We start from the raw sequence: 20,246 nt of genomic DNA, 5'->3' as shown, positions 1-20,246 counted from the left end.
CTCTTATGTGCAAAACCACTGTGCATATTATTTCCCTATGGCCTTTCTTCACTAGTACCTTTGGGGCTTGTTAATTGTCATTAAGTTTTCCTGCTAATATGAAATTCTTGAGTGTTGAAACTGTGGCTTCTCAAAGGAAAGTTTGTGAACCTTTGATTTTATTTCCAGTCCTTAATTGGAATGTTGGTCTTTGTTTTTTGTTTCCTTTCTGTTGCCAAAGCAAAAACTCTGACCAACAGCTGCTTCTGGAAAGAAAAGCTTTATCTGGATTACAAATCCAGAGATCACACACCATCACTGAGGGATTTAGGACAGGACCTCAAGCAGGAACCTAAAGGCAGGAACCATGGGATAATCCTGCTTGGTAACTCCCTGGCTGGCTTGCTTCTGGGCTCATGCTTGGGTAACTTTCTTGTCAGCTCAGGACCATCTACCTATGGCTGGTGCTACCCACAGTAGCTGGACCCTCTTGCATCAATTAATAATCAAGACAATTCCCCACAGACATAGGCCAATCTGATCTAGGCAGTTCCTCAATCATGGCTTTTCTCTCACATGACTAAAGGCTGTGTCGAGTTTCATTTTGTAGCCCTGTCTGGCCCTTTACATCAGCTGTCTACCTCTGCCTCTTGAATGCTAGGAGTCAGGGCATGTGCTATCATGCCTGGCTTGGGAAACAGCAACTTGCTTAAAAGTGTACCATCTCTGTAAGGAAAATATTGTTATTTGAACTCATCTTCACTGTCACATGGACTATTCAGGAGCCGTGTGCATTCTGTGGCTTCACTTATGCTATAGGTCAGGGCTAGTCAAATTTTTACCATGAGGATCAGGAGAGCACTAAATCTTTGAGGATTCTGTTTTTAAAAAACCTACAGCTGCCTACTTAATGCCAAAATTGGAGCTTTAGTGGGGATCACTGACATTAGGATCTAAAATAGACTTCTGAATCATTTTCGGCTTCTCCTTCTGTAATTTTCATGGCTACACACAGTGGTAGTCTACCTACATCCAAGGAATTGCAACAATTCTCTCTTTTGTGTCTCATCCACTGACCAGCTGGCATATAAGGTCTGCACATTGCATCCATCCTGTCCCATTCTTAGCCTGGGTGGATCCTATCTCTCACCTACACTATCACAATGAAAACTTAATACACCCCCTTGTCTCTGTTCTTCACAGATATCCAGCTACTGTGGCAGAATTAAGTAATCATCTTATGAAGCCACTAGGTTTAGACACTGTTTTCTCTAAGAGTAAAGTGTTTATAGTTTGGTCCCAGGATGTAGCATTGTGAGGTAACTAGTCCTTTAAGAAATGGGACACTAAAGAAAAAACTAAAGAAGATATCCGAAGATGAAAAGGTCTCTCATGCTTGTGGATCAGTAGTACTAATATAGAAAAAGTGGCCAAAAGCAATCTACAGATAAAATGCAATCCCTATTCAAAATGCCAACACAATTCTTCACAGATCTTGAAATGACAATATTCAGCTTCATATCACACACACTCACACACACACACACACACACGAGCGCGTACACATGATAGATAAAACACTGTTGAGTAATAAAAGTATGTCTGGAGGTACCCATCCCCAATTTCTAAGTGTACTACAGAGATATATAATAAAAAACCAGCATGGTATTGCCACAAAACTTGATATGTTGATTAATGGAATCAAATCAAAGATCCAGCAGACATAAATCTACACACTTATGGACATCTGAACACACACACACACACACACACACACACACACACACCAGAAATACACACCAGAAAAGAGACAGCATCATCAACAAATGGTGCTGGTCAAACTGGATGGGTGCATGTAGAAGAATGCAAATCGATCCATGCTTATCATCCCTCTATAAAACTCAAATTCTAAATGGGTCAAAGACCTAAGCATAAAACCAGATACACTGAACCTGATACAAGGGAAAGTGGGGGAATAGCCTTGAATTCATTGGTCCAGGAAAAGACTTTCTGAACAGAATGTTGTTATTAAAGGGACTAAAAACAATTAATAAATGTGACCTCATGAAGCTAAGAAGCCTCTGCATGGCAAAGGACACCATCATTTGAACAAAGTGTCAGGCTGCAGCATGGAGCAAAGTTTATACCAACTACATATCTGATAGAGGGTTGATCTCCAAAATATATTTTAAAAAATTAAAAAACTAGACATCAAGAAAAAGAACCCAATTAAAAAGTGGGGTACAGATACAAACAGAGAATTCTCAAAAGAAGAATTCATATTGCTGAGAACCACTTAAGGAAATATTCAACATCCTCAGTCAACAGGAAAACGCAAATCAAAACTACTTTGAGAGTTCATCATAGATCCCTCAGAATGGCTAAGATTAATAAAGTTATGACAGCTCGTGCTGGTGAGGATGTGGAATGAGGGAAACATGTAAAATCACTATGGAAATCCAAATGACAGTTCCTCAAGAAGCTGGGAATAGGTTTACCTCAAGACCCAGCCAAATCACTCTTGGGAATATATGCAAAGGAATCCACATCCTACTACAGAGAAACTTGTTCTACCGTGTTCATTGCTGCACTATTTATAATAGTCAGAAATTGCAAAAAAAAAAAAAAAAAAACAAAAAAAAAAAACACCAAAAACCTAGACGCCCTTCAACAGATGAATAGATAAAGAAATTATGGAACATTTACACAATGAAGTACTATTCAGTTGTTAATAAAATGCAACCATGAAATTCACAGGTAAATGGATAGAACTAGAGAAAAGTCAGCCCTTACTCATTTATGTTTTAGTTACTTTCATGGAGATTTCAAGGATGCCCCCACCACCCATGCTTTTTAATCACTGAGAAACTTGGACTCACAGAACTTGACAAGGTCTCTGATGTCTATGAATGAGGCCACAAGCAGACAGGAAACAAGGCATTTCAATTGCAAGTTTGGAAGTGCATTAGCACCTCACAGAGCTATGCTGCTCATACCACAGGTGTACACTGGCCACAGTTACATGGATTTGAGTTATTTTTGGATGGCTATCAGTGAATGCCCATAGAGTCCTTTCCTCAGCAGATGCACACTTGATTAGAACTGGAGGATGAAAACCCCAGTGTATTACCTTATCCTCCAACAGCCTTATTGTTTCCAAGACATTCTCTGTGGGCTGAGCTGATGGAATGTTATAGTTTGACAAGCCAAGGGAGAACATGAAATAGTCTTTGTTCCCTGACACTTTCATTTTCTATGCATCATACAAAAATATGCACCAAATGTTAGTGTCCTACACGCTAGGTATAAATATTAAACAGATGGAATAATATCTTTGTTTGTTTGTTTGTTTTTGAGACAACGTTTCTCTGTGTAGCCTTGGCTGTCCTGGACTCGCTTTGTAGAACAGGCTGGCCTCAAACTCACATCAATCTGCCTGCCTCTCCCTCCCGAGTGCTGGGATTAAAGGCGTGCGCCACCACTGCCCGGCAGAATAATATCTTAAATAAGCTAAATAAGAACAGAAAGTGATACAAGCATCAAAGAATTGAAATGTTTAGTTGTTATTCATTTTGAATCCCCTTTTTAAAAGGATTATATCAATTCAGAACTCTGGGGGGGGGGTAGGGAGAGGGAAAGGGAGGGAGAGAGGGAGAGGGAAGGGAGAGGGAGGTGGAGGAGGAGGGGGACAGGGAGAAGAAGGGGGAGGGGAGAAGGAGGGGAAGGGGGAGGGGGAAAGAATAAGATATTTATACAGGCATATGATTCAGGAAGAAAATCCTGTCATTGCTTTTGCATTTCTGTAGTGAAATACTTCAGAAGCAGCTTAAAGAGAATTGTTTATTTTGTTGGTCTCTGTGGACACTGATTCTGGGTGCATACTGAGGAAGAGCATCATGGTGGTCAAAGTATGTGGCACTGACCTCATGACAGACAGTAAGCTAAGTGAGACTGTGGAAGATACACCACCCCCCCAGAGACCCACCCCCAGGGCCTGATTCCTGTAGGTAAGTTCCACTTAACATGTCAAACATCTCCCAAAGTACAACCAGCAGCTGGGCCCCAAGAGTTTTGAACACAGGAACTATTCCTAAGGAAGCATAAAAAGACTCACAGGTCAGTTTCAATAAGAAGGAGAGGAGGGAGGGGACTGCAATTGGGATGTAAAGGGAATAAATAAATAAACTCAACTAAAAAAGAGAGAGACATAAAACTGCAATCTAAATGTAATCTCCTTTCCTTTTGTGGTGGTATGGCTCTAAGAGAGAAGCCTAAAAACTGCCTCTTTGTGATTAGGCGATTAGTATCAGGATAAGAAAGATCAGATTCCATTTCAAAGGCAGGAAGAGAGGAGGAGCTTCGGAAACAGGAGGGATCCCACAGCTGAAGCAAGTGGGTGTTGAACATACAAACACAGGCCTATCCATACAGATCTCAAAGAAACTATGTTGCTTCCTTCCCCCACTCTCAGTGCACTTGGGAGATGCCTTCAGCTAGAACATTAGCAACCCTGGGACACAAAAGCTAGGGAAAGTTGGGCGGGTGGGACCATACACCAGACTGAGTCTCTAATCTTCCAGGACCTAGAAAAGACTTTGTAACACTTCATATTTTTTCCATTTCTCCCTTTGTTCTTTATTTTTTTGTACCACGTGTTTATTCTTGTTTTTGCTAAACTGTCAATTTTACTTTATCATATTTAATTTTTTTATTTAACTATCTCTTATTCTTCTTTATACATTTATTTAAATGTTCCCATCCTTTTATCATTATAGGGCAATATTTTCTTGTGGGAAGTACTGTAAGCTTTGTCACAGGTGAAAGCAATCTTGGCGGGCTTTACCCTTGGACACACCATGGATACCTTGAGATAGATTGGGTGGAGCCATCCTGGGCCTGGAATTCAGGAAGCAGACCTGGGGACTCCACCTGGACTATTGTTTTTCTAATCAACCCTCAATGGGAGAAGGAGACCTGCACATGACACAGACAGGCAGAGAGGAGAGAGCAGCAGCAGGTTCAGACCCAGCTTGAGCACACATGGATCAGCGAACAGGCCGGACCAGCACGCAGGCTAGAGACACCTAGGGACCCGTCTGTCCCATGTAACGGTTACCGGAAGGTTCACTCTTTTTTCCCTTTAACCTTTTTCCCTCTTGTGTAAGCTAGTTGGGTTGTATAATAAAGTTTAATTGTTAAGAAACAGGGCCTACAAATCCATTCAATGGAAAAACGACAGCATCTTCAACAAATGGGGCTGGTCTAACTGGATGTCTGCATGTAGAAAAATGCAATTAGACCCCTATTTGTCACCATGCACAAAACTCAAGTCCAAGTGGATTAAAGACCTCAACATAAAACCAGAGACATTAATCCAGTTAGAGGAAAAAGTGAGGAAGAGTCTGGAACACATAGGCACAGGAGACAACTTCCTGAACAGAACACTAACAGCCCAGGCTTTAACGTCAATAATTAATAAATGGGACCTCATGAGGCTGAGACGCTTCTGTAAGGCAGGTGACACTGTCAAGAGAACAAAGTGGCAGCCTACAGACTGGGAAAAGATCTTCACCAACCCTTCATCTGACAAAGGTCTAATATCCAAAATATATAAAGAACTCAAGAAATTAAACACCACCAAACCAAATAACCCTATAGAGAAATGGGGCTCAGAACTAAACAGAGAATTCTCAACTGAGGAATATCAAATGGCTGAGAAACACTTAAAGAAATGCTCAACCTCCTTAGTCATCAGAGAAATGCAAATCAAAACGACACTGAGATTCCATCTTACACCCATCAGAATGACTAAGATCAATAACTCAACTGACACCACATGCTGGCGAGGATGTGGAGAAAGAGGAACACTCCTTCATTGCTGGTGGGAATGCAAACTAGTACAACCACTTTGGAAATCTATCTGGCTCTTTCTCAGAAAAATGGGAATAGGGCTTTCTCAAGACCCAGCTATTCCACTCCTTGGAATATACCCAGAAGATACACTACCACACAACAGGGACATGTGCTCAACCATGTTCATAGCAGCCTTATTCATAATAGCCAGAACATGGAAACAGCCTACGTGTCCCTCAGTAGAAGAATGGATAAAGAAACTGGTACATTTACACTATGGAATACTACTCAGCTATTAAAAACAAGGAATTTCCGAGATTTGTGGACAAATGGATTGAACTAGAAATGGTCATAATGAGTGAGTTCACCCAGAAGCAAAAAGAGTTAAATGGTATATACTCACTTATATCGAGACACTAGTCCAAGGGGTATGTCCCCATGAAAAACTTTACCTACGAGGAAAGTGGGTCAGAGGGGAGGACATCCTATTGAGACTTTAGGTGTGAGAAGCCTGGGAGAATGAGGAAATAGAAGGATCCAGAGTATCCTGGAAAACTACAGGCGGGTCTGGGCCCTGGGGTCCTCCTCAAACTATGGCACCAGCCAAGGAAAATATAGGCAGTAAACTTCGAACCCCTACCCAGACTAGCCAATGGACAGGACATTCTCCACCGTTAAGTGGAGAAGGAGAGCTGACTTTCACACAAACTCTGGTGCCCCATATTTGACCATGTCCCTTGGATGGAGATGCCTGGTGGCACTCAGAGGAAGGATAATAGGCCATCAAGAAGAGACTCGATACCCTATGAGCATATACAGGGGGAGAAGGTCCCCCTCAGTCACAGACATAGGGGAGGGGAATGGGGGGGAAGCGGGAGGGAGGGAGGAATGGGAGGATACAAGGGATGGGCTAACAACTGAGATGTAATTTGAATAAATTAATAATAAAAAAGGGAAAAAAAAGAAACAGGGCCTACATTTTCTCTTTTTGCTTCATTTTCCCCCTTTTTCTTTCAAAGAAACTTTAAGATTAAAAAAAAATTTATGTGTGTCATGGTTTGAAAGAGAATGACTCCCATAGGTTCATATATTTGTATATTTAATCCCCAATTAAACTATTTGAAAGGACTGGGAGGTACGACCTTGTTGGAGTAAGTGTGTCACTGTGAGGGGGCCTTGAGGTTTCAAAAGCCTCTGCCAGGGACAGACTCTTTTGCTCCTACTGCTATCTGTAGATCATGATGTAAAGCTTCTAGCTACTTCTTCTTCAGAATCCTGCCTACCTGAATTCTTCCATGCATTTCATATGACAAGAATACACTAAACCTCTGAGAATGCAAGCAAACCTCAATTAAATGTTTTCTTTCCTAAACCTGCCCTGTTCACGGTGTCTCTTCATAGCAATAGAACAGTGATAAGACGAGGAGTGTTTTTGCCAGTATGTACGTATGTGCATCATGTTACATTAAATTTATCTGTTTGGCCTAGGAAGTTGATAACTGACACAGAGACTGAAACATATGCCAGGCAGAATCTAAACTGACACTAATCTACTCATAAACTAAAATAAACTACTCTAAACCTCATAACATATATATATCCCAAGCAATTGACAATCTGATTTCTGGAGGCTTCTCTCCTCCTTCTCCCATCAACTGTCAACCATCCTCTCACACTCTCAACTGTCAATTCTTGGCTCCTCCCCATCTCTAGGAAGTCCCGCCTTTCACTTCCTGTCCTTCTGCCCAGCTTATTGGCTAAACAGTGCTTTATTGACAATTGTTACATCCACTCAAGACACTCCTCCACAGCATCGTGTATGTGTGCTATGCCCAGGAAGGTAAGAAAAGGGCACTCGATTCCTTGGAACTGGAGTTGTAGATGGTTGCAGACCACTATGGGAACCCATGCCAGGTCCCCTGCAAACGCAACAAATGCTCTAATCCACATGCATAAAATGTCACAGTGAAAACTCTCTTGGTATAGTAACCAAAAAATTCATTTAAAATGTAATGTTTTGATTCTTGGGAGCCAATTTCATATAAATCAAACAAATGTTCTCTCTAAATTAATATTTACAGTGTTCAAAATTTCTTAAGTTTGAAAACAGATACTAGCAAATGACAGACTTTATTCAACAAATCAAAAGTGAAAAATTCATTTCTTTGATTTTTGTACAATTTTATCCTTTTCACACTTTTTTACTTTTTATCCCAAATTTATTTGTAGGGTTGAGTTATATCATGTTGGTTTTGTTGTTATTGTTGTTGTTTAATGTCAGTTTCCCAAAAGAATAGTATAGCTTCACAATTTATCAAAGGACCAGAAGTGAAATATTTGCAAAACTTAGCAATAGTAAGAAGCGTTTCATTTTCAGATTGATGTACAACAGGACCCACCCTTTGACATCTGCCCATAGTTGTATTGAGTTCAGATCCCTTTGAATGTGTCAGCACAATGAAGCCAGGGCTCAGGCTACGGAAAAGAAGGTGATGCTCCAAGGCCTCAGAGACACAAAGGAGAAGCCACTGTCCTTGCTCCAGCTGAGACAGTCCTGCCTGCTTTCTGCCTCCAGTATTATTGTTTTCAATCCATATTCAAAGTAGATACTGGATTTTCCTCACATATTACCACAGTATATTTTTAAAAGATGTGAATGACATAGTGTAAAAAAAAAAAGCACCTTGGTAACAGGAAATTGAATATACAAATTAAGTGTGTTTAATTTGTGCCAACAGATGCCTCTTTGTAAATAAAAGAAATGTTCTTTACAAAAAATATAATTAGTGTTTTCTTAATGTTTAAAATACTGTTTTCTTAAAATCACCCCACTGGCTATAACATGTAGCAGAATTAACAAGTAGATTTTGTTGATGTTGTGTAACAGTCTTATAGGAGATTGAAACATTGTATGGTGCTGGGAAGCTCCTTACCAGAAAGGTAAACAACTCTACCCAGCTTCAGGAAGTCCCTGAAACTGACCAGATTCACTAAGCCCCTCCTTGCCAAATTTAGCAATAAAAACAGTAAAGAAGACTCAGAGACTAGACTGCTGTCTGAAAGAAGCAAAAACCAACCCAGCTGCTTAAATAGGTTTAGACCCACTGAGGCACCTGGAAAGGACCTCCAACCTGTTGAGCTGCCTGAAGGTGCTCTAGGGTCTAAGCTTTGTGCGCTGTCACCATTCTCGGGTGGGCTTTGGTGATGTAGCTGTCTTTGAGTCATTTCTATTCCTGTTAAGTAACCCCAATAAAACTCATGGTTCACCAAATTGAACTTTAGTGGTATCTGTGCTTTGGTCTGTCATGGACTCCCGATCTGTGGTGAGCAGACATGTATGTCGCAACTCTCCAGGAAGAGTTCTGTCAAAAAACCACAGAGAGTGACTATTATCAATATAATTCCTCACAACTAAATTTTATCTGAATTATTCAGGTTTGGGGGTAATTTTAAAAATTTATAAATGTCCAATTATTTGGCAAACTGTAAACTCATGAATTTATTCAGTAACACTTTCCTGGATATCAGGTTTTTATATTTGAAGAAGTTTTCTCAGAACCAAGTTTAAATGGTGTAAAGCTTAAATTTTTCATCAAACAGAATTATGTCAAAGCACAAATGCTTAAAGTCATGCATGGTCCAACACCAAAACAATGGTGGCTACATGCTGGAGGACTAATGAGGACTAATGGAAGACTAACTGCTCTTTTGAACCATGGACTGTGTACTTAATACAACAAAATGTTAAGAGCATTACACATGTTCAGACTCAGAGGTTTGCATGGAAATAAGTAGAGCCAAAATTGAAACCCAATTTTCTTTTATCCAATGCTCATGTTTTTAATCCCAGATCTATAATCTAATGCCCAAGAGCCATCAGTATTATGTGTTTCTCTAACATTAAAAAAATCACAGACATACTTACATCTTATGCATAGTTATAAATATTGCAAATATGCATTTTCTGAGTTCCACAAAACAAGTGGTATAGCAGAAAGAAAAAAATGCCATGTAACCCTAAGACAGAAGAAAAAGAAACTTAACTAAAAAGCACCAGTAGGCCAAAGGTGGTTGCTGTTCTACACAACGTGAAAAAGCAAGTAAATGGCTAACATTCCGTTTCCAAGGCAGTTGAGTGTTCCACAGAAGCAAATATGATTAAACAAAATAGAATCTCTGAGAGCTAGGGCTCACCCAAGGAGAGCAGTATGTCTTCTTCCCCGAGCTTTTCTTGCCTCTGAACATGGGTTGAGGCTTTAAACAAACTCTGCTCTCACCTAGAAGAACAAGCATCCTTCAATGATAGTGAACTTCCTCCTGCTTGGTGTGAGCCAAGCGTATAGAAGCCGCACAGGGAAGGTGGAGGGAAACCGCTTACGTGACACCAGGTTTCTTACAAGGCTCTGCATCCAAAGCCCAAGAGAAAAATCAAGGGACAGAAATGCATATAGGTAAGCCACAGTTTATTAAAACTAGAAGCAGACTCAGATCACAAAGATATTTTTGGCCTGGAATTATCAGTCCCTTATTCTGATAATTGATATACCTCTGGGGAAAATTATTAGGGGTAAAAGAACGCAGGCAATGTTTTTTTAAACAGTGACTATAAATGCAAAGATAATCCTAATATTAAATTTAGCAGACAATTAAATGGACAGAACTGATGAAAAGATTAATTTCACCAAGAAATTTTTATTGGCAAAAAAGTATCAAATGGCTATAGTACATTTAATGTAGAACAAAAGATGAATTCTGAAATTAACAAGTTGTTATTTGGTTTTTGCAGAAGATTAGGAATAACAGAAGATAGATCTAGTAAAGCAAACCACAGTTAAACGGAACATATTCAAATTGAAGCAAACACACACACACACACACACACACACACACACACACACACACACACACACGCATGACCAAGGAAAGCAAGAGGCATGATGTGAGGGGAGGAAAAACGTCTTAAATATGTTTAGTTTGAATTACAGAAACAGGAAAGAGAAGAAAAAGTAGTACAAAACACATTTAAAGAGATATTGAAAGAAAGAAAAAAATGGGGAAAAAATTCTACCATGACATACTGAGTGGAAAATTTCCAAGGCAGGTGAGAGACAAAACCCCAAATACAAGGAGTGCAGTGAATTCAAAGCAATTGTGCAAAGAGAAGACACCTGTGTGTAGCGATGTCACTGTGGCAAGCCAAAAACAAAGAAGAAAACTTCATTTACTCATTTGTTTACTTCTTCTCATATAGTCCATTGAACTTGGTATACATAGTTGAGGTGAGATGAATTTCTAGTCATCCTGCACCCACCTCTCAGTTGCTGAGATAACAGGCATTTGCCACTCCATCTGGCTCATGTGGTGCTGAGATCCGATCTAGGGTTTCCTACATGCTTGGGCAAGCACCTTACCAACATTGAATAAGAATGTTTCTCAGAGGCTCAGGAATTAGAGCACTTGGTTCCTAGTTGATGGACTTGTTTGTGGATGTTTAGGGGGTGCAGTCTTGCGGGAGAAAGTTTGTCACTGGGCATGGGCCTTGAGAGTATATAGAGAGTACACAGCCTTGCCTATATCCAGCCTGCTCTGTTTTTGTGCTTGCGTATGAAGATGTGAACTCTCAGTTTCCTGCTCCTGCTTGCTGCTGTGCCTCTCGGCCTTAAGCCAGAATACACTCTCTCTTCCATAAGTTGCACTTGGTCATGGTATTTTATCCCACAACAGCAAAGCAACTAGTACGGAAGCTGGTATCAGAGAGCGGGCTGCTGCTGTGAAGAATGTGGCCCATGCTGTTTTAGGAAGAATACAAAGACTTGGAACTTTGCACTGGAGAAGCAGACACATCCACACAAACATTAGGGATGCACCAAGAGCTCCTACAAATTAATAATGGGAGTAACAACAGATGGCCCACAAAAGTGAGCAAGGATGTAAGGGATAATTTCCAATAGACAGAATCCAGATGGTCAAAACATACGAAAAGATGGTCAACATTATCAGTAATCAGGGAGAGATGAGTGGAAGCCACAACGAGGTGGCACTGCATAGCCATCAACACGAGGAACACGAAACAGGCAAACAGCACCAAGTACAACGAGGTTGTCAAACAAGACTACTTTTCTACTAGGAATGTAAATTGATTGGGAATTTGGAACAGTTTGGCAGAATCTACTAAGCTAAATATACCTGGGACCCATCGCTCAGCAATTTCATCCTTGCTCGTACAGCCAGCAGCGATGCATGAATCAACAGAGATGCATCAGCCAAAGACATGAGTGAGAATGCCCATATTACTATGACTCAAAGTAGCACCACACTAGAAACACCTCCAATATCCTTCAGTAGTGGAATGGGTCAATACACAGCGATATCTTTTTTTAAAAGGAGCACTGTCCAGCACTGAAAAATAACAGTTCAGATCATGAGTGAATCTGAACAACGCAATACAAAGCTAGGAGGTAGATGCCGAGATTCTGAACTTGTCATAGTGGATTATTTTGAATTTTCATATGAAGTTCGGAATTCAGCACAGCCTGCATAAGAGGCTATGAAAGTGGTTAGCACTGGAGTGCAGACTTAGAGGAAGGAAGAAGACATCTTAAAGGATGGGGAACTGAAAAAGATTCTATATTATGATCTTGAGCAGGAGTCATTTCTTGTCCATGTTCAGGGAATTCTGGCAATACCTAGTGGATTGCCACTAGAAAGTCCTACACAGAAAGCAGCCATTCAGCCAGATGTAGGGAGGCCTGGGGTTGGGAGCCCTTGCCTAGATAGCAGTAAGAAAATGACATGCTTACGTATCAGGCGAATGCCTCTTTCTTCACAAAGACTGTAACGTGTATAGCTTGTGGATCTAAATTTCTCATGTAAGCATTAGAAAATAGATGAAGAATTCAGGCACTGTTATAGGCCTGTAATCCTAATAATTGGGGCACTGAGGCAAGAGCATCACAAACTTTAGATTCTGCCTCTTAAAAACCCAAATACAATGAATAAAGAAAATATAAATGTATGTTCAGATCTTTTCTCTGTGTTGGAAATCAAACCCAGGGCCTTGCACTTGCTAAGTGAGTGCTCCTTATACACAATTCTAAACAACAGTCTAATCTTGTTTTCTTTATCATTAATTATCAGCAAAACTTTTATAGAAATTAAGAAATCTTCTAGTTCATCAAATCTCATTGTCACTCTATGATGAGTTACAAGTGTTGCATATTTGGGCCTGGGGGGTTATAATGATGATCACAGCTCGATATGTTTGAGGCCTTGCATGTTCATCCCAAGAATGAAAGTACCCTTGTGTGCACATATCAACACACACACACACACACACACACGTGCGCTCACACACACATGCACGCATACGCACACACACACACACACACACACACGTGCGCTCACACACACACGCACGCATATGCACACACACACACACACACACACACATGCACGCATGCACGCACGCACACTCCCTCCCGCACAGTGCCAGCCAGGTGTTGCTATCCTTGATGCAGCAGTACCTGATGTGTGATCTAGCAGTAGCTCTTCACTCTGGAGCGTAAGCCATGACAAGCCAGTTCCCAGCCCTTTGCTTGCTCACTGTTAGACTGGGGAGCAGATGATACCATCTAGCTCCTCATCAAGTCAAATTGCTGGGTAATCTTGCCTCAGATGCATTGGTCTTAAATATGTATAGTAACATGGATTTCAAAGGATTTTATAATCTGGGGTTCGAGTAATAACTACAAGTCAGAATAGTTACCTGGCTTTAATAACTTTGGAGATAACTCAGGCAAAATAGCACTACTGGGACAATATAGGGTCTTACTCATGTTTCACAAATAATCCCCAGTACAGATAGAATCAAACCAGCAGACTAGAATACAGTAATCTATTTCATGAATTCCTAATAAAGGAATGAGCATTCCAACTGGAGGGCCATCAAAGCTGATTGTGCATGGGCTCTGAGAGATCCCATTCAATTGTGCTAGGACTTCTGCAGCCATGCCTAAACCCCCAAACGCCCAGCTCAAGGTAACATTCAGGGAACATCTCAGACAGTGCTGGTAGTCAGTGACTCACACTTATTGTACTAAATGCTAAACTATGACTCAGAGTGAATTTATTAGCTGCGGAATGACACTGCACTTATTTGAATAGAAATGAGTCACCTGGTGGTGCCCGAAAAACCATCCTGCAGATTTCCACTTGGACAGTGATTCACATGATAATTGCACTGCGACCTGACGTGACTGACACATGTCATTTCAAACTTCATTGCTGTGCAACTGGCTCGGGATCACGCCAGAGAGTCTCTCCCAGCTTAGTGTCTCATATTTCTGAGGACATATAGGCCTCCTAAGTTGCAAAGCCAATGGTAACATATTTATTCAGCTTACACACTTGAGAGAACCATGGTTTCCTTCTTCAAGGATGTAACACAATTCCTAGAAACATCTCCCCCAGGAAACACCCTGTTCGGCCTGGAAGTGGTGGCACACATCTTTAATCCAAGTACTCAGGAGGCAGAAGCAGGCAGATCTCTATGAGTTCAAGGCCAGCCTGATCTATAGAGTGAGTTCCAGGATAGCCAGGCTGTACAGAGAAACCCTGTCGTGAAAAACCTAAATTAACAAATACATTTCTGTTTGTTAAAATAACGTTGTAAGAGAAGACACCACCTCCCACCTCCTCTGCAGGCTGCTCCTTGAAGCTGTTCTCCTCCTCATAGACGGTTAACATGGCTCCATAGGAAGACAGACCTCAATATACAGTAAGATTTAAAGAACCCAAATTTGACATTCCTAGCTAAGCTATGACCATCAAACAGGCAAGTTTTGCTCTTTTACTTGCTAGTTCACAAAATCTGAAAGAATAAAGATCTCCTGTGTGATTTTAAAGGTTTTCCTAATAGGCTTCCTCATGGAAGTGACCCCCAGAGAAGCAGGAAAGAGAGTTTTAAAATGTAAGAAAATGTAGGAAAAGCTTGAACATGATTTCTAATACATTTGACCATGTCCCCTGGAGGGGGAGACCTGGTGGCACTCAGAGGAAGGACAGCAGGTTACCAAGAAGAGACTTGATACCCTATGAGCATATACAGGGGGAGGTAATCCCCCTCAGGAACAGTCATAGGGGAGGGGAATAATGGGAAAATGGGAGGGAGGGAAGAATGGGAGGATACAAGGGATGGGATAACCATTGAGATGTAATGAGAATAAATTAATTAAAAAAATAAGTAGAAAAAAAGATAAAAAAATAAAATGTAAGAAAAGCTTGAACATGATTTCTAATATAACGCTGCTCAGAGAGATGAATAGAATATGCAATTGCACACATGCCTTCATGGGACCTTAGCTCTGAGGCCAGCCTGGCCATTGCTTGTCTTGTGACCTTTGTGGTCATATCTTTATAATACCAAATAAGTACCATGATGGCAAGGCCTTGCTTTCCTGCCGTACTCCCTAGCCTCTTGCTTGTCAAAGGGGGTTCACAAATCCTCAGTGCCCTTTGCCAGAATCAGAACTCTCATCTTCCTTCAGCCCCTCAGTAGCTGAAATCGCAAACTCTCAGAATGCTTCTGAGTTTGTAAAGTGAAGAAGGAGGAATGAGTAATTGGGTTACCATCATCCCATATTTTTATATGGTAAATACCTGTTGGGGTGAATTGTTTAGCACTCTCAAGAAAATTAGCCTGTTTATTTCCTCCAAAGTTACTCTGAAATTGTCATTTCAGTGACAACATCGGCTGTTTTGTAAATACTGCGACTTAACCTGTAATTCTTCAAATGTAGAGCTGTTTAACAAAGAGAGCCTCGTGTAGCCTAGGCTGGCTCTGAACTTGCTGAGTGATGTGACTGAGCATGGCTTCAGCTTCCAATCCTCCTGCCTTACCTCCTAGGTGCTGGGATCACCTGCATGAACACCACAGGGGTTTACATGGTGTGGGGGGGGGGGGGGTGGGAGGAGCATGGTGTGTGTGTGGGGGCGGGGAGCATGTGCATTTAGGCAAGTGCTCTATCAATGGAGATGTATCTCTAGACCTCATAAACATAGCACTTTAAAATATTTATTTATTGCTTTTTTTTTTATGTGAATGTATGCATATTGGAGGAGTGCGGAAGATGTGGCCCATGTGGAGGTCAGTTCTCTCCTTTGACCTTTATGTGTGTTGTTGGGTTCCTCGGTTTAAACTCAGGTCCGGAGGATTGCATACCAAGTGCCTTTACCTGTTATAACATCTTACCAAACCCAATTCCTTTTAAAGAGTAAACCTCTCTTTAAATGCTGTTTGATGGTCACATGCAAATATTTCACAATTATTCTTAATGAAAAAGCCCATGTAATAGAGAAATGAATTGTACTTAAATTTAAATATGGAGAGAAAACAGTTACTGTTGTATGATTTGACAACAAAACCCTTATCGGTGTGTAAACACACACTTCATAGCATATGGAAATGGGCATTATACTCCTTATCTTTATATTCTTTTTTTTTTTTTTTTTTTTCTTTTGAGACAGAATGGCAGTATGTAATTCACTTGGCCTCAGGGGCTATCATTTTTTAAATTTAAATTTTTTATTTTTTGCTCAGCCTCAGGAGAGCTGGGGCTAGTGCTGCGTGCATACGTATATGTTCACAGTTCTTTAGATTTTGTGAGCCACTATGTGGTTACTGGGAATTGAACTCATGACCTCTAGAAGAACAGTCAGTGCTCTTAACCGCTGAGCCATCTCTCCAGCCAGTTCTTTAGATTTTGAATTCCACTAAGCCAACGTAACATCACTATAATAACAGTATAAATACAGTATGAATAGCCTTTTTTAAAAAAGCATTTACTTTTTATTTTACGTCAACATATGAGTGTCTGCACGTATGTGGGCTGATTACAAGCGTGTGAAGTGCTTGCTGAGGCAAGAAGAGGGTGCTGGATCCCCTAGAACTAAGGCTACAGGTTGTTGGGAGCAGCCAGCACTAGTGCTGGGAGCTGAACTCTGGTCCGCTACGAAAGCGATACATTCTCTTAACCTATGAGCCGTCTCTCCAGCTCTGTGACTAGCCTTTGTGCAGCGTGAGCCTGTGGAAACTCTACGGTATTAATTTATCAAAGGTACGTCACGCCCCTTTTGCAGATAATAAACCAAAGCATAAAGAAGTTAAGTAACCTCGGAAAGTTACAGCCTGGCTGGGATTTGAGACCACACTTAACAGATTGCAGGAAGGACTCTCCACCTCTTAGATACTACGTCTTACTCTTACATGCTTTGCTGATGTAAGATACAAAAGATGCACATTAACGAACAGAAGATAAACAGGATGGAACCCTATAAAAGCTAGGTTTCTGGCAGATAGAAATAAAATAATTAAATAGTGTGCATTAGAATTGTTCCAAAGCACTTAAAGTTAAGGATCATTTTAGCACAAATATCCTTCAGGACAAATATCCTTCAAGTGGTGAGAAGTGATTGTTGCTGGAACTCTCCACTACGCACATTTCAAGAGTAAATTGGAGTCCAATAATCCAGGACCATTTTTGCTAGTTAGTGGGTGAAGGGCTATCGCCAGCACCCAGAACTCTAACTGCAGCTGCCATTGGCAGCCAAGCTCATCCGGCCAGGTAGCTACCTGGCTGTGAAGTCTTGGAAACCCCAAGGCCTTCACCACAGTCTCAGGAAAGGATGAGGGATTTCCCTTCCAGCACTCTTCTTCCGGACAGAAATCCTCCTGCACCACCACTTTCTTCGCGCTCAGGCGCGGTTCACCGCCTGGGGGCGCAGAGGCAGCAGGTCTCCACCAGAGTCTCCAGAGCCTGTCTCAGGCCAGCCCCAAACATGCTTTCACCCCACTTCTACCAGCCGCTGTGAGTGTGTGGCTAGCTAGCTTCTCTCGCCCAGGGTTTCCCCTTGCTTTGGGATCCAGGAAGGCTCCCGACCCATCCCAGCTCCTGAAAGCCACCTCTCCTAGAGCCCAAGCCCCAGCTCCCTGCGTGGGGAGGGTAGGTCGCAACGTCTGCACACCCCTCTCCAACGCCCACCTCCTGTCGCACACTCCCGGTGTGTGTAAATCCTGCAGCGCATTCAAACCTCTCTCCGAACACTCACATGCCCCCGAGAGCTGCCTCTTTAGAGTCCTCTCTCTTACCTACTTTCCTGAAGCAGTGGGTGGGGATATCCACAAGCACCCAGATCTCCGAAAGAACCCACCCTTGTCCGGGGGAGCCGTCTGCCTTAAGGCCCCTAACCAACCCAATCCCCCCAAGCCTGAGGGCGCCAGCGTACAAAGACCCGACTCCCCACTGCTCACCTACTCCGCAGCCTCTCCGCTACCTACCGAAACCTTCTGTTGCCGCAGCCTAGGCACCTCGGCAGGTTCCAACGTCTGGAGCCCCGCTCTGAGTATTGAAAATCTAGCGCCCGGGCCTGGAAAGAAAACCATCCCCAGCGCCCGTCCCTTAAGCGACTGTTCTCAGGTGCTTGCCGAGCCCAGCGCTGAAGGAGAGGTCTGAGCTCCCACTTTCAGCTCAACTCTGCCCGCTGGCCTCTGAGGCGCAAGGGAGAGCGTTCCGAGAGTGTCACCTTCCCACCTGCGCTCAAATTGCCCACTCCAGTCTTCCGGCCCAGGGGCGCATCCTTCCCCGAACTCAGTGAGAGCTCGGACATTTTTCGTCCCGCATTGAGACCTGGGACCACCTGCGCGGTAGGTCTGATAATAATTGGTCACGAAGGTTCGGAGACCTCCTTCAGACACTGACATGCTCCAAACCTACAACCCACTCGCAACAGGCACTGACTAACCCAGAGAGCGATGGCACGCCAGGGCTTCCCCAATTGGGCAAGGAAGCGCCTGGCGCCCCAGGTCCCTCGAGCTCCTTCCACGGACGGGTCCAGGGCTTCAGGAGAGATTCAGAGAGGAAGAGGGGGAGGAAACCACGTACTTACCAGGCCAGTGTCCACTGGGCTAGCTGGCGGGGAAGCTCTGGCCCTCTGGCCTCCGTTGGCCGTGCGCATGCGTCCGGCGTGTGCCTTAGTTTTTCCTACACTAGTAAGCACGGTTTCTACTCCGCCCGCGCTGACTCTCTGCCTCCCGCTCTTTCCTGCGTCTCTGGGTCTGAGCTCCCAAGCTCTTCTCTCTTCCTCCTCCTTTCCCTTCTCTGACTCCTCTCCACCCCCGCGCTCTCTTTCCTAGGGCTAGGCAATCCCCGGGCTCGCCTCCTTCTGGCAGCGGCGCGCAGTACTTGGAGGCTGGGGGCACTCCCAAGTCCCAATGCTAGCGAAAGGAGCCCCGGACTCTGCTCCTCTCAAATAGTCACAACAAAAGAGTGGGTGCGAAGCGGAGCGAGCTTTGAGGATGCTAAAGCAAAGCCTTCTCTCTTTATTCTCTGGCCTTTGCTTGCAGAGGCCTGTTCAGAGTGAGTGAATGAGTGCTGGGACCTTGTGAATGAAGCAAAGCTGGGTGCAAGCGTAGGGGTAGGGAGAGGTCGCGCCTGCCTCTGCAGGACAATCCCCACTGACAACCCCCACTGTCCCTTCTGCCCCCAACTCGTTCGGTACAAGCTCTTCAGAAAGCTCTTCTCTGTGTTTGTGTCTCTCTGTTTCTCTGTCTCTCTGTCTCCCTGTCTCTGTCTCTCTCTTTGTCTGTCTCTCTGTCTCTGTCTCTGTCTCTGCCTCTGTCTCTCCTCTCCTCTCCTCTCCTCTCCTCTCCTCTCCTCTCCTCTCCACTCCTGTCCTCCACCCCACCCTTGCCCCCTGTCCCCCAGTGGTCACAGACTGTCCTGGCCAGCCAGAGTGGGATGGACCCACCTGGCGACTGGGATGGCACGGTAGGTGCAATGAAACCTAAGCCTGGTCTCCGGTCTCTCGCAGTCCCTCTGCAGTCCCCTTTCACTCGGGACTCAAAAGTGGTGGGAGGGGAAGCCGGGTGTGGCCGTGGAACCAGGCGCCAGCTCCGAGGACGCCTTCCAAAACCGGGTCGCAGCTGCTAGCGGAATAACCCCTGGGCAGTGCGCCTGAGCTCAGAGGGCTGAACTGAAGCAGCAGAGTGACCTGACACAAAAATAACATCACGTCATTTCCTCCCGCTCCCTCTGAGAGGGTAGAGGAGTGGGAGCAAGAACGCGGCTGCGGGCGTTGGCAACGCGTGGGGATGCTCCGGGAGACTGGAGGAAGGAGCTGCAACTACAGTTGGAAAAGATCCTCTGAGGCGTTGGAGGGCTTCCTCCCGCTCCCAGGGACTGTAGAAAGGGAATGGATGGCTTGGGAATAACGTAGCTTCTAGTGCCGCCGCGGATGTGGGAGTGTCCGGGAGCCTTGGGTGCCCTTTCCTTCAAGGGTGCCCTTTCCTTCAAGTGTGCCCAGCGCTGTTCCGACCTTCCAATATCCGGGTGCTAGACCAGGGTGGGTTGGGTCAATTG

At 43.4% G+C, this 20,246-nt stretch overlaps 1 protein-coding gene across 1 annotated transcript in view; it reads right to left on the bottom strand.

The window, feature by feature from the left end:
* The window catches only part of Rgs20 (regulator of G protein signaling 20), a 76,573-nt gene extending 57,409 nt beyond the window's left edge, over window positions 1-19,164 (bottom strand). Inside the window, exon 1 of the mRNA XM_051159569.1 lies at window positions 18,775-19,164. Coding sequence (XP_051015526.1) covers window positions 18,775-18,843 — 69 coding nt within the window. The 5' untranslated portion in view covers window positions 18,844-19,164. The remainder of the gene's footprint in view (window positions 1-18,774) is intronic.
* Window positions 19,165-20,246: the final 1,082 nt, after the last annotated feature.

Source organism: Acomys russatus, chromosome 2 (genome assembly GCF_903995435.1).
Source record: "Acomys russatus chromosome 2, mAcoRus1.1, whole genome shotgun sequence".
Classification (NCBI taxonomy): domain Eukaryota; kingdom Metazoa; phylum Chordata; class Mammalia; order Rodentia; family Muridae; genus Acomys; species Acomys russatus.
Note: the sequence above shows the minus strand (reverse complement) of the source record. Positions and strands in the feature narration are given on the sequence as shown.